This window comes from Mytilus edulis, chromosome 11 (assembly GCF_963676685.1).
Source record: "Mytilus edulis chromosome 11, xbMytEdul2.2, whole genome shotgun sequence".
NCBI classification, from domain to species: domain Eukaryota; kingdom Metazoa; phylum Mollusca; class Bivalvia; order Mytilida; family Mytilidae; genus Mytilus; species Mytilus edulis.
Window position 1 is genome coordinate 64,545,844 of NC_092354.1, and position 13,476 is coordinate 64,559,319.

The 13,476-nt window shown below is 31.9% G+C and overlaps 1 protein-coding gene across 1 annotated transcript; it reads right to left on the reverse strand.

The window, feature by feature from the left end:
• Positions 1 to 1,922: 1,922 nt before the first annotated feature.
• LOC139496059 (heat shock 70 kDa protein 12A-like) lies at positions 1,923 to 9,149 on the reverse strand. The gene is made up of 5 exons (XM_071284493.1): positions 9,018 to 9,149; positions 7,850 to 8,165; positions 7,217 to 7,438; positions 4,369 to 4,522; positions 1,923 to 3,491 (listed from the first exon to the last, which is right to left on the reverse strand). Exons 2-5 carry the CDS (start codon positions 8,156 to 8,158, stop codon positions 2,437 to 2,439), a joined length of 1,740 nt encoding a protein of 579 aa, XP_071140594.1. The 5' UTR covers positions 8,159 to 8,165; positions 9,018 to 9,149; the 3' UTR covers positions 1,923 to 2,436.
• Between the last annotated feature and the right edge of the window lie 4,327 nt (positions 9,150 to 13,476).

Genomic DNA, 13,476 nt, shown 5'->3' on the forward strand with positions numbered 1-13,476 from the left:
AAAATACTACTTTTTGATAGATATTCCTAAAGTAATGAACATAGAGAAGTTCTCGCTCGGACACACACTCCATAATCTAGTATAATATAAGAGCATAAACCTTAAGCACGGGGAGGCACTCTACTGTCTCCACACGGCACTAAAGACAAACTCTGTAAAAAATAAAATTGAGAAAGGAAATGGTGAATATGTCAAAGCGACAACCACCCGACCATAGAGCAAACAACAGCCGAAGGCAACCAATGGGTCTTCAATGTAGCGAGGATTCCCGCACCCGTAGGTGTCCTTCAGCTGGCCCCTAAAATATGCATAATAGTACAGTGATAATGGACGTCATACTAAACTCCGAATTATACACAAGAAACTAAAATTTAAAATCATACAAGACTAACAAAGGCCAGAGGCTCCTGACTTGGGACAGGCGCAAAATTGCGGCGGGGTTAAACATGTTTATGAGATCTCAACCCTCCCCCTATACCTCTAGCCAATGTAGAAAAGTAAAAGAATAACAATACGCACATTAAAATTCAGTTCAAGAGAAGTCCGAGTCTGATGTCAAAAGATGTAACAAAAGAAAATAAATAAAATGACAATAATACATAAATAACAACAGACTACTAGCAGTTAACTGACAAGCCAGCTCCAGACCTCAATTAAACTGATTGAAAGATTATGTCTTCATCATATGAATATCAGGTACAATCCCTCCCGTTAGGGGTTTAGTATCATACTATCATAAAATATATGAGAAGAACATAACCCGTGTCATGCCAACTACTGTTTTTTTAAGAAATAAATGTGTTTAGTTCTGATGCAAAGACCCTATCAGTGAATCAATGTTAAAGCCAAAATATGCAATCTTTAATGACCTGACAACAGTATCGTAACTATATCCCCTTTTAATAAGTCTATTTAAAGGTTTTGTTAGTTTCTGAGGAGAATACTGACATTTTTGTGCTTTATAAAGAATATTTCCATAAAATTTTGGATGTGAAATACCTGAACGTATAAGATGTCTGCATGTTGAGTTATATTTACGAATTATTTCCTTATACCGGTGATAAAATTTAGTAAATGTTTTGACCAGTTTGTGATATCGAAAACCCTGGTGTAATAATTTTTCAGTAATACATATTTTACCATGAAGTGATCGAAGAAAGAAGTAAAATGTCGAAAAAAATCCAATGAAAATTTAGCAAATGGCAAAATCAAAAGCTCAAAAATATCAAACGAATTGATAACAACTGTCATATTCCTAGTTTGGTACATGCATTTTCTTAAGTAAAAAAAATAAAAATATAGAATAAAACAAAAAATAAAAATATAGAATGAAACTATAACAGGCTTTTAGATTAACAGGAGGGGAGTATAAGAACTTATTGTCCAAATATTGAATCACAACAAGTATATATATAAGAAATAATTAAATATAATGCGATGATTATATAATATACATGAATATATATTTCTGAAACATGGAAACTACATGTATACGAAAAAAAATCGTGAGTGTTCAGCGGAACCAAATATCTCGTCTACTTTTGCTGTTAATCGCAGGCTCTACAAAAATGAGGGGAAAAGGCAATAAAAATACTCCTCTTATAATACTATTTTTTTATTGTTAGAAGCTTCTGTCCAAGTTTGGTGAAAATGCAGGATAGTTTATGAATCTAATACATGTTTTAAAAACGTTAACTACAGACTGTATGTAATATTTACTTGAAAAAAAAACTAGGTCCATTTATAAGTAAAATACGGATAAACAGGTACAAAATTTTAACTAAGTTTCCTTCTAGATGCTAGCCTTTGATCATAAACAAGCTTCAGTCAAAGTTTGCTAAAAACCAGGATAGTATAAAAAAAGTTTATAAAATTTTTTATTTTTTTTATCATATAGTGAATGTATTGTATCCTGTCAGAAAAACTATGTCCATTTGTAAGTAAAATACAGAAAAATGGATTTGTTTTTTACAAAATTTACTTCTGGATACTATCTTATGATAAAAAACAAGCTTCTGTCCATTTTTTGTACACATCGAGGATAGTTCAAGAAAGTTATAAAAATTTTAAAACTTTACCACAGAGTGTACCAAGGTTCTGTCCAAGTTTGGAAGAAATCCAGAATAATTTAAGAAAGTTATTAGAATTTCAAATACTTTAACTAGAGTGAATATTTGTGGACGCCACCGACGACGACGACGACGACGCCAATGGAAAGTATGATCGCTATATCTCGCTTTTTCGACTAAAGTCGAAGGTTCGACAATGAATGACACTGAATTATAGTTTGAAACAATACGCTTAAGTACTAATATAAATACAAGATCAAACTACGAGGTAACCATAATTGTACAATAAAAGAATACACCCTAGCTGATAGTTCAAACTCAAAGTCTTCTGTCTAACTAATGAATTTTCCTTTGATTCACGATACGATTAATTTAGATCAAACTTTGCTGATATCGCCTTCCCAGAATTTCTATCGTGAGCTATGAGGTCAATTTCAGTTTTTCCAAGGACAAATTCTACGTCTACCCATCGCCTATACTCACAAGTGTCTGAAAAAGTGATTGTCGGTGTACATAGCAAAGAACACGTATCATCGTCAACATATCCTGGTGTTGTCTCATCAGATACATACACCATTATCTCCATTTTGTCCTGATGTTTGAAAGGTGTAAAGAAAGATTTCTTAACTAACATTCCTGCTTCAACGCTTTCGTCTTTTCCGACGATAAGAGAAAATATATTGTCACACCTTTCCTCCCCTTCCATAACTGCATAGTGTTTTCTGTCATATTTTTTTTCATGCCAAGGGACATTCGTTTTGACACCATAACTGCATCGCATGATGCGTGACTGTATATACTCTGGATCATGGCCGAATAAAACGGCCCCTTTAAGCACTGCTAACCCAGCTTCTTCTGGAATTATTATTTTCTTCTCCGGAAATGCTTGGCGAACTGCGTCGTGCATTAGTTGACAATCTGAGAAACCTCCTACCATTAGCAAATGCGTCACGTCCTTCAATGATTTATCTTGAAAAATCTCTTTCATAAGTGATATAACACTATCAACGGAAGGCATAAACATCTTATTGAAAACCTCAACATTAATACGAATTTTATCTTGTGCTAGTTTTATGTCTTTTGAATATGACGAATCAGCCAACAGAGACTCTAAATTCTTGTTGTGAACTTTCTGACATGATGTTTCAAGCGCAACAACCGGGATTGTCATAGTTACTTTAGTTTTTGTTTCAGTTTCAACCGTTCTTTTCACGGATTCAAATTCTCTTATTAGATCTATATATGCTAGAGGGCTCTCCTTTTTTAATGAATCCATTGTGGTCTTTCCGATAATTTCTTCGAAAAGCTTAAAAAACCTTCTATCAATCGATGTTCCACCGCAATCATTTCCGATAGCTCTATGTTTTTCTTTCAAGTGACCATTTGCAGCTTTCTCGTGAACAGTTATGTCTGCAGTGCCGCCTGTAAAAAATATGAACATAATGGTTAATGAATTAAAAAAGGAAATAGCTTAAATGGAAACAGACGATATATTCACATTTTTTGGAAAATGACTGATTGTTAAAAGTCATATATATCTGACATTTATCTAAACCAATGTCTTAATCAAAGGAAAAGAACACATGATAAAGTATGTCTTAACGTTACTTTAATCTAAATGAAAGGCAGTGCAAATACGAAAGATACCAAAAGGAACAGTTCAACTAATAAGTTTAAAGCGAACTGACAATACCATCACAAAACAACAATCCCGAAAAAGTGACAAAAGATAAACACAGTATATATCACATAATATAGAAACCTTACGACGAGTAACACGAATCCCATCAAAAACAAGGGTTGATCTCAGATGCTCCGGAAAGAAAAGCAGATAATGCTTCACGGGTTGCATCAGCCGCTATATTATATGATCATATCTTTATATAAGTATACACACATAACCAGTTTTACCATTTAGGATTGTCTTTTTGCAGGTATACAAATCTTTATGACAATACTAAGAGGGCTTATTAGATGAATAAAGAAATCTACCTTCAACATAAATGTAACTTATTGTTCTACCTAGTGTAATTCAAAACGTAAAACTTTAAGTTATTCAGCATTCATTCTTATGTAGCAACCTTGGAGAATATAGATAAAAAAAGAAAACTTTTTATATAAATTGCAATTACCATCAATTCTTTCTTCATTGATAGTAATCAGGAAGTCATTTGAACAATCAGCACTTCACAATATTCAAATGCGTAAAAGAATGATATTGACTTAGGTTTATGATCTTTAAATGTGTTGACAATAGATAGAAGCGGATATTTCTTTTAATGTGTGAACAAAACTTTACCTCCAAGATCAACCACCATGAATTTTGTCCCTTCGGCTGTCATTGTGAATCCTGGGTCAGATCCTTTTAATTTTTCAGTTGATAAAAACTGACAGAAAATGGATGCTGCCTCTGGTTCAAGTGCAAGTATCAAGTTGTTTGTGGGAATCCCAGCCTTAAAGAAGGTTTTAAAACAAATATTAGTTTTAAGATTTGAACAATTATTGCACTATCATAATCCATTGGCAATAAGGAGACCATACGTATTAGAGGTAAGACACGCTAAGGGTGAATACGAAAGAAAGTACAAACAATTGCAACAATCAGCCTAAATAGTTTGAATGTCTCCTGTACAGAATTATATGTAGTCCTTAATGTATAATACTTTCACATCAAAATTACCCAGGCTAGTTGAGTGTTGCACGCTTACAATTTTGATTAACCCCTCCTCGTTCCTTATGGGAGTTTCGCAAGTCATTGTCATGTATTAAGTGGTTGTATTTGATTGCTGTATGTCGTACTTGTTATAGCTATCAGTCGTAATTGGTTTAAGTATAGATGCTTAATATCATATCAAATCGGAACTTTTATAGCGTTCTAGATGCGGTCATATATTTTCATTGGTTTTGTTCTAGTTTGTCTTAAATGGTTTATATTGTTTTTGACATTGCTGAAAAATAATTGTTCTCTATAAGCCTACCGTGTAAATACAAGATCATCAACATGATCAACAAAGAAATTGATGCTAACAAACACGTAAAACCCTTACCCTACTCTATATGTGCGTGTCTAAAATCATGAACCTGTTATCCAGTGTTTGTTATTGGTTGGTGTCTGAAATACTTGTTTATTGTATATAACTGTAATAAAAAACAACACGTTTAAATTGTTTCACAAGCTTATTTTACCAGGTTCAACCCACCATTTTTTCGTAAAATGTCTTGTGCCAAGTAAGAAATATGTCAGTTGTTACAAGTAGTTTGTTTCTATTTATGTTACATTGGGGCATTTATCAAAAAGTTCGTTCCTATGAGGCGTTTGATTTTGTTGTACTTCGGTGTTCCTGTTGTTTCTTTCTTTTCCCGCTAATAGTTGTTGTGTTTCCATCGATTTTGGTTTGTAACCCAGATTCATTTTTCTCAATCGATTTATGACTTTTGAACACCGGTATATATGTTACAGTGAATTTGTATAATCAGTGATTATATAGAATCCCTGATTTTTCAGGGATTATGTAGAATCATTAATCTCATTAGTGATTGTGTAGATTCCCTGAAAATAACCAGTGATTTTACATAATCACTGAACATTTTAATAATTATTCTACAAATTCCCAAATATGATTTCAGGGATTATCAATAATCTGAAGACCCTTTGTTTGATAACAAAAAATAAATATTTTAATGATTGTTCTACAATTCTTTGATATAATTTCAGGGATTATCAATAATCTAAAGATCCTTTGTTTGATAAAAAATAAATATAGACAAATTATTTCAATTTTATTTGTTATTCCTTAAAAGATTTTAGTGAACAGTTTTTATTCCTGATCTTCTACTACATGTTCTAAGTTAATCTTAAGTGAACAGTGATATTTAATTCAATTGTTGAACCTCATTATTTCACAAACAATCAAGTATGGCAGAGGCACAGATGTTGCTTGGGTTAGAGCAAAAGTATGCTCAAATGTTACTGCAAATTGCTAAGGAAAAAACAAAATGCAAGATATGAACAAGGAATAAATACAATGATATTGTTAATTTGATGACAAAAGAACCAAGTAAAGAAGACAAAACTCCTGCTTATTACTATCTGCTGACAAAGTAAGTTGGAAGAGGAGTGAAGAATTTTAGCTTTCTGTAGTTAGCTTTCTGTAGATAAAGAAAATCAAGATGATCAAGGAAGCAAATAGAAAATATGCCAATGTTTCAACAGAGGCTGTGGAACTTTTTAAGGAGTTGTGTGAAGAATGTCAATTAAAGAAGCGTAAAATTGCAAGTAAGGGACTTGTTGTTAAACCTATAGTTACCAAAAGAATTCAGTTCACGTGGACAAATGGATTTAGTTGATATGCAATCGTTAAGTTTTGACGATTTTAAGTACATCATGGTTTACCAAGATCATATGACAAAACTTGTGGTTCTCCGGCCTCTGAAATCAAAACGGGCAGCAGAGGTTGCAATGCAGATTCTTGATATTTTTCTTCTTTTTGGTGCCCCCAACATTTTTTTGTAAAATCGTTCATGGGAAGCCAAGACACCCTCAAAGGAAGTGTCTAACGTGCAAATGCTGATATCAAAGATATGACAATTACATGGATGCGGGATAGTGGTGTAAAAGATTGGCCTGATGGAATTAAATTTGTTCAATTTCAAAAAACCAAAGCTACCACTCTGGCATTAAACGCACACCATATAAGGCAATGTTTGGAGTAGGGGCAAAGGTTGGCCTAATAACATCCTCCTTGCCAGATGAAATCATTTCGCTCTTAAATTCAGAGGATGATCTGAAAGATATTACCAACACAGGATTTCGTGATAACGAAGAAGGCATCGAAATCAATAATATAAATATTGCAATTGATAGCGACGACATCACATGTATTGTTTGTCAAAAGCCAGCGTCAAATGCACATTCATGTTCAAATTGTAAATCAACAGTGCATGTTATTTGTGGTAAAGCAAATGGCGAAGAAGGTTATGGGACACTGGTTCACTGAATATGTTAGTGATCGATCGTGTATGCACTAGACAGTCTGGCAGCAGTTTTGTAACTTGACAAATGTTATGTGTATTGATTTGAATGGCGGCTGCATAAGCGTTACTTATCAAGTTAGATAAATGCTACAATACCTAGCTTATTCACTTACCCCTTCAGCACAAGACCTCATGAATCTTTTGGCTCTATCCGTCCATATAGCAGGAACTGTCAGCACATATTGAACCTCGTCATGTTTTACTAAATTTCCTCGTTTTTTCAAAACATCTAACAAATGGTTTACCAAATATTGGATTGATAACTTAAACACATGGAAAGCTGGCAGTCGTTTTGTACCAGTTATATCATCTAACATCATACCACTTGTTATATTCTATTTCATAATAAAAAAAATAAATATCAAATATTTTAAAACAGTGACTTTTGCTTTGTTTTCGGAAATAAGAAAGGCTGCGAGTTGAAGCTAAAAAATTATACCGTAAAGCGTTTCCCTTTTGGACATGTTTTCTCACATCACATTCTTGCTTTTACGTTCATAAACGCACCAATCGTTAATTCATAGAGAAAAGAAAAAAAAAACGAATGTTTGGAGGCAATTTTCCTTCCTACAGCTCAGGTTTCTTTTTTAATTTACAATTCAGTACAATAACATTTTTGAAACTTCTTATCATATATATAGATTAATTTTTTTTACGCAACTTTCAACTTTAACTTAAATAATTCGTTGTTTTTTTTCTTCAGAAAATGACGGTTTTGTTTAACATATAAGATAAATCAAGTATACCTTGTTATTGTGTAGATTCATTTTAAAACGTTCAAAATAGTAATAGTCCTTATGTTCGTTATCCAACAATAAATCTATCCACTTATTTTCAGCTTCGAATCCAAAGGCTACAAACTCTCGATTACTATTCAATAATAAACATGTTGGTGTTTTCTCTGACACGAATTGTCGACTTCCTGCCCTCCATATTGGGTTACTGATTTTCAAAGGGTTGTCTTCCCAGTCCGCCCTCATTGAAAACGAATAGCCGGAATATGTAGTGCCAAAGTCTACAGCAGCAACCATTAGATGTTTCCTTAAATCCTCCATCGAAGCCCTGAAACCAAAAGTACACATGTATTCAAAAGATTGATATTATTGTTCAATTTATTCTGATAGATGCAGGTAGCTGTATCACACAATTTTGTGAACGTAAACAAACATCTTTAATTCTTTTATTTATAAAACCACGAATAAAGCAAGGTCTCGGTAGCGGTAGTATGTCTAAGAATAAAGAAAAAAGAAGATTTGAACACCAATTATTTTTTACACTCGTTATAAAAGGCCCAATGCATGTATATCTAATGGATACCTTATACTCATCCCTCTTTTCTTAAAAGAAATTCATTTATTGTGAGAGATGATAATACTGCAACCATGATAATCAACAGAATATAATAAATAACACCTACATAGTGTGACCTTATTTTCCTATTTCAATCAATTGGTATCTTTTATTGCAGGGTTTAGAACCTGTTGAAGATCATTAAAGGAATATGACAGTTGTCATTCATTCATTTGATGTGTTTGAGATATTGATTTTGTCATTTGGTTAGGGACTTTCCGTTTTGAATTTTCATCGGAATTCAGTATTGTTGTTATTTTACACACATTATCTATGTATTTCATATTACATTGAAGAATATGTTTCAGGAAAGGGTGAAAGTTTGCGCTCCAAAAATGAAAAGTTTTACTTTGTTGCTTCACATGGTAGACTCCAAAGGATTTGTATAGTGTAATTAAGTTTGGTTTTGAGGATAAAACTTCTTTTGAAATGAAGCTTTATAAAATGACCTTACAGTGACTCAACTGATGACAGAAAAAACCATGTATCACACTCAATCTGAATGTATTAAGATTGGAATAATGAAACATTGTAATTGCTTAAAACAAAAATATTTTTACTCACTCTTCAAAAATATAAAACTTCCTGTTTTTAACTTCGCAGTTCGTCTATTTAAAGAATTTATTGATATACATGTACAATTGTCAGATGATTTAAATCACCTCTATGATATAGATATATGTTTTACTAATCTACTGACCGCATTATGATTCGTAACATAGTGACTATTTATATCGCGAAAGCGACTACCGTGATTTTTATAAATGAAAATATGCACTGTTATGAGATTTAAATGACATTAATAATAGATAAAATTACATCAACTCAAGACAACAAGTTCAAGTAAATAAGTTAGGATCCTTTTAAAACAGTCTTTTGAACTGAGGACATAGGAACATTACGTTTATGTTTATTAATGATCCTGTTGATATTGTTTATTTTTTTAATATTGTTCTGTTGTGCTATACATATTCATCATATATTTAGTAGTAAATCCAGTAGTTTTGAATATTTGATAAATAGTTTGCTGTTTAATCTGTTCTACTCAACTTTGTTGTGAACCATTTATCGCATGCATACCAATTATCATAACCTAATCGGATTTCTCATTGATGACAGTAGTGATTCCAACTAAATCTACATAAAGTCCGATGTTTGTGTGAAACTTTAAATTTTATTATTATTTATAGTTTCAAAGTAGTCTCTTGTTTTTTCTAAAGTTTGTTTATGCTCTTCAACCTTGTACTTGTATGGCTTTATAAATATTTTGATATGAGCGTCACTGATGAGTCTTATGTAGACGAAACGCGCGTCTGGCGTACTAAATTATAATCCTGGTACTTTCGATAACTATATTATTGTTACTTTTTTATAAACATACTCTCACATCAAACTCTATATTTGAAATTTAGTCCATGTTTTGACTAATTTATGTTTGGAAATATCCATTTGACACGGATCGTTTCTTATATAACATCCAGTCATTGTATTATTGTGCTATGGTAAATTTTTGCATATTAACTTGTCATTCGTTTTTGCTAATGTTCATTGTCAATATGCCTTTTTGGTTATTTTTGTGGACATATTTTGTTTTTGTTTTTACAGCGATTAAGATATTGACTGCTGTACCCCTATTTTTTTGACATTTTTACCTAATATGAGGCAGGCATTACCTGTGAATGGAGACGAAGTCTGTATGATTTTTTTTTAAATCAAACATGTTAAAAAGAGAAACGGAAATACCGTAACGTTTCCGATTTTGGTTCTGTTGTTAGGGATTTTAGTTGTGACGCTATTTAAGTTATGACGTCATATTCAATGTAAACAAAGAAACGCTGAGTGTCATCAGGTAACGTTTTTTTTTTTATAACAAACAACTTCTAAAAATGAATTAGTATTAAGTTCCTTTCTTAGACTGATATATATACATTTTATTCAAAGTCTCGTGCAAACAGGACCGGAAACGGAAGTAGATTTCTGCGCAGATCCGGAAATTGAAAAACGCGACAAAAAAAACTTTGAACGATATTGAGTTCATTATTATAGTCGCCGTCACGTAAAATTGGCACCATGTTTTTTGTTAAAATTTTTTTAAATATCAGCCGTGTTTACTCAAGATGATGTTTTTCTTTTAGCAGAAGTAAAATCCTGTCCAAATATCCACTACTGTCCTACCTTTTATTGTGTTTGCACTGTATAATCCTGACCTTCACATTTTTCAAGATTATTTACATTGTATAACCGCCATCTTGGTTTCTATGAGGGTCCCTTATTCCATAACATTCGTTACTCTCCGGTAATATCATTGTCATTGATGATACAATTTCCCGCGCTTTTTATGTAACGATGACGAAAAGCTCCGAGAGACGCAAGAAAATGGAGAGCACGTGGAACTCCACGGCAACACTTCCGGTAATAACAATGTCGGATTCCACCATATAAATTAAACTTGGATTATGTGAAGGTTAGGATTATACAGTACAAACACAATAAAAGGTAGGACAGTAGTTGATTTTTGGAATGATATTTGATCCCGCTAATTGAAAAACATGATCTTTAGTAAACACGGTCGATATTTAAGAAAATTTTAACAAAAAACATGGTGCCAATTTTACGTGACGGCGACGTTACAATGAAAAATTCGGGAAATTTTCCCTATTTTTTAAATTTTTTATTGAATTTTCTACTGTAATAGGGGACTTCGTCCCCATTTTATGTCTGTTTGTTTTGTTCAGACATTGTTCTCAATATCATTATGGAATTTAATGTGACTGTCATGCAAGTGAGAGATTTATCAGCTATAAAACGAGGTTTAATCCATCATTTTCTACATAGGAATGTGCCTGTACCAAGTCAGGAATATTACAGTTGTTATACATTCATTGATATGTTGAGCTTTTGATTTTGCCATTGGACTAGGGACTTTTCGTTTTATAGTTTTCCTTGCTGTATGGTATTTTTGGTATTTATTTTTTATTATAAAATCATGCCATAACGTTTTGTTTACTAATAGTAGTGACGATACTAGTTGATTTCCTGCAAGACGTGCCTATCTGATGGTCTAGGTTGTTGGAGGTCCTGCATTTATTTCTATAGTTTTGGGGGTATATTTATTTTGTCTTATTAAATAATGTTTATTCCTTAAAATTATTAATGTTCTAATAAAAATTGCTTAAAATTAGAAATTACTATTAAATTTATCTGTAATATACAATTTCGTTATTTTGCAGATCCGTCATTTCTGTCATAACTTTTACATTGATACTATTGATTTTTTTTTCTCTATTTTCCAATGTTATTGTTCTGGGCACCCAATTGTTCTCTTTTATTTAATATTTTAATTATTTGCTAATAAATAGAAAGAACGAAAGGCTCGAAAAGATTTCTAGTTATCTAGATAGCTAACAATGATCGCACACACATCATCATCTAAGTAAAAGTCTTCCTTTTTTAGTACGTTTTTCTTGCTATTTTTGTTAGTTGGATTTGTATTTATTTTATGTTTTTGTTTTCTAAATATTCATTTATTTATCTTTATATTTTATTTTTTTCTGTATTTCTGTATTTCTTCACTTTTGTGTCTTTTGACATAAATCCATATATATGTTAGCGGCAATAAGTGAAATTAGGCATTAAGCTTAAATCCTAGGCAATAAGCTAACGCCTAGGCAGTATGTCTAATGCCTACATGATGTTAGGCATTAGTCTTAAATCCTAGGATTTAAGCTTAAATCCTGAAAAATGTGTGCAGGCATTAAGCTTAATGCCTAAAATATAAATGCGAGTAAATAAAAGACATTTATTCATTTAAATAAAAATATTTTGTTAAATAATAACATTATGAGAACTAGGTTTATCGAAATTGTTCAAAGAATGGTCCTATAAGATTACATTCTTAGGACAGAAATTATGATAATGTAAGGACCGACTTACGACATGTCTCAGCATGCACATCGAAGCTATCTGAGCTTTATCTTTGAGGATTATCTTAGCTAGGATGTTTTAACCACTGTCCGGAATATTGGTGTAAAAAATATCAAATTTAAACAACAACTTTAATTAAAAAAACGATTCAATATTAGAAAATACTTTTTTTTTTAAAGGAGTAGGTCCGGTAAGGACCGATTTTGGCCTCAAATTTCAGGTTCATCTGACGAAAGATTTTGACCACTTTTTAAACACTTAAGTGTCCATCTTATTTGAATTAATCAGTTTATGTCAAGGATTTTAACAGATTTAGTCATTAAAAACGATCCGATTCAAGCTCAAATATGAAAAATCTACCTAATATGCCGAAAAATGTCACTTTTCAGATGGTTTTTGGTAAAAATGAAAGTGGCCGCATCCGTGTTCATCCTCAACCTTTATATATGTTATGTATTATCATAAAATACAACTTACATTTCAATATTAAGGATGAACACGAATGCGGCCACTTTCGTTTTACACGAAAACCGTCTAAAATTTAACTAAAATGCTAGAATTATGAGGATTTCAGTAATTTAGCATGACTTAATGGTACTGGTACCGGATAAATGTGCATTGTATTGTCAAAAACAGCCCATATTTATGTAGCAGAAGCATACTCCTTTAAAGGTTTAAATAAGTTTGATATTATAATTGTACATTTAAACTCTTTGAAACAAAAAATGAAAGTACAAAAATATAAATACGTTTTACATTAAAATTTTATTGTAAAAAGTTAGAATTAAATATATATAACGTACATCTTTCATATGCATCCTGAGTACTTCAAATATTTTATTCTATTACTTCAAAAGTATGATTTATCTGATGCAAAACTTCAGGGCCCAGTTTCATCCTAAATATAAAAAAAAGAAGATGTGGAATAATTGACAATGAGACAACTGTTCACAAGATACCGGAAATAAAATCATTAATAAAATATGTTATTTGTATTAAAACGCATCAAATAATAGTTTAAAAATATGAAAACGTGATAGGAATTTATGTTGAAATCATTGTGTTATCACAAGTTGTGGAACTGTTTAATAACAAAGAA

What these genes read in the sequence shown, in the direction of transcription:
- LOC139496059 (XM_071284493.1), bottom strand. Translation starts at nt 8,158, where the DNA reads ATGGAGGATTTAAGGAAACATCTAATGGTTGCTGCTGTAGACTTTGGC. An exon ending in TGAATCTACACAATAACAAG is followed by an intron (nt 7,439 to 7,849) that starts GTATACTTGATT and finishes ATTATGAAATAG; the next exon opens with AATATAACAAGTGGTATGAT. An exon ending in CATGGTGGTTGATCTTGGAG is followed by an intron (nt 3,492 to 4,368) that starts GTAAAGTTTTGT and finishes TATTTTTTACAG; the next exon opens with GCGGCACTGCAGACATAACT.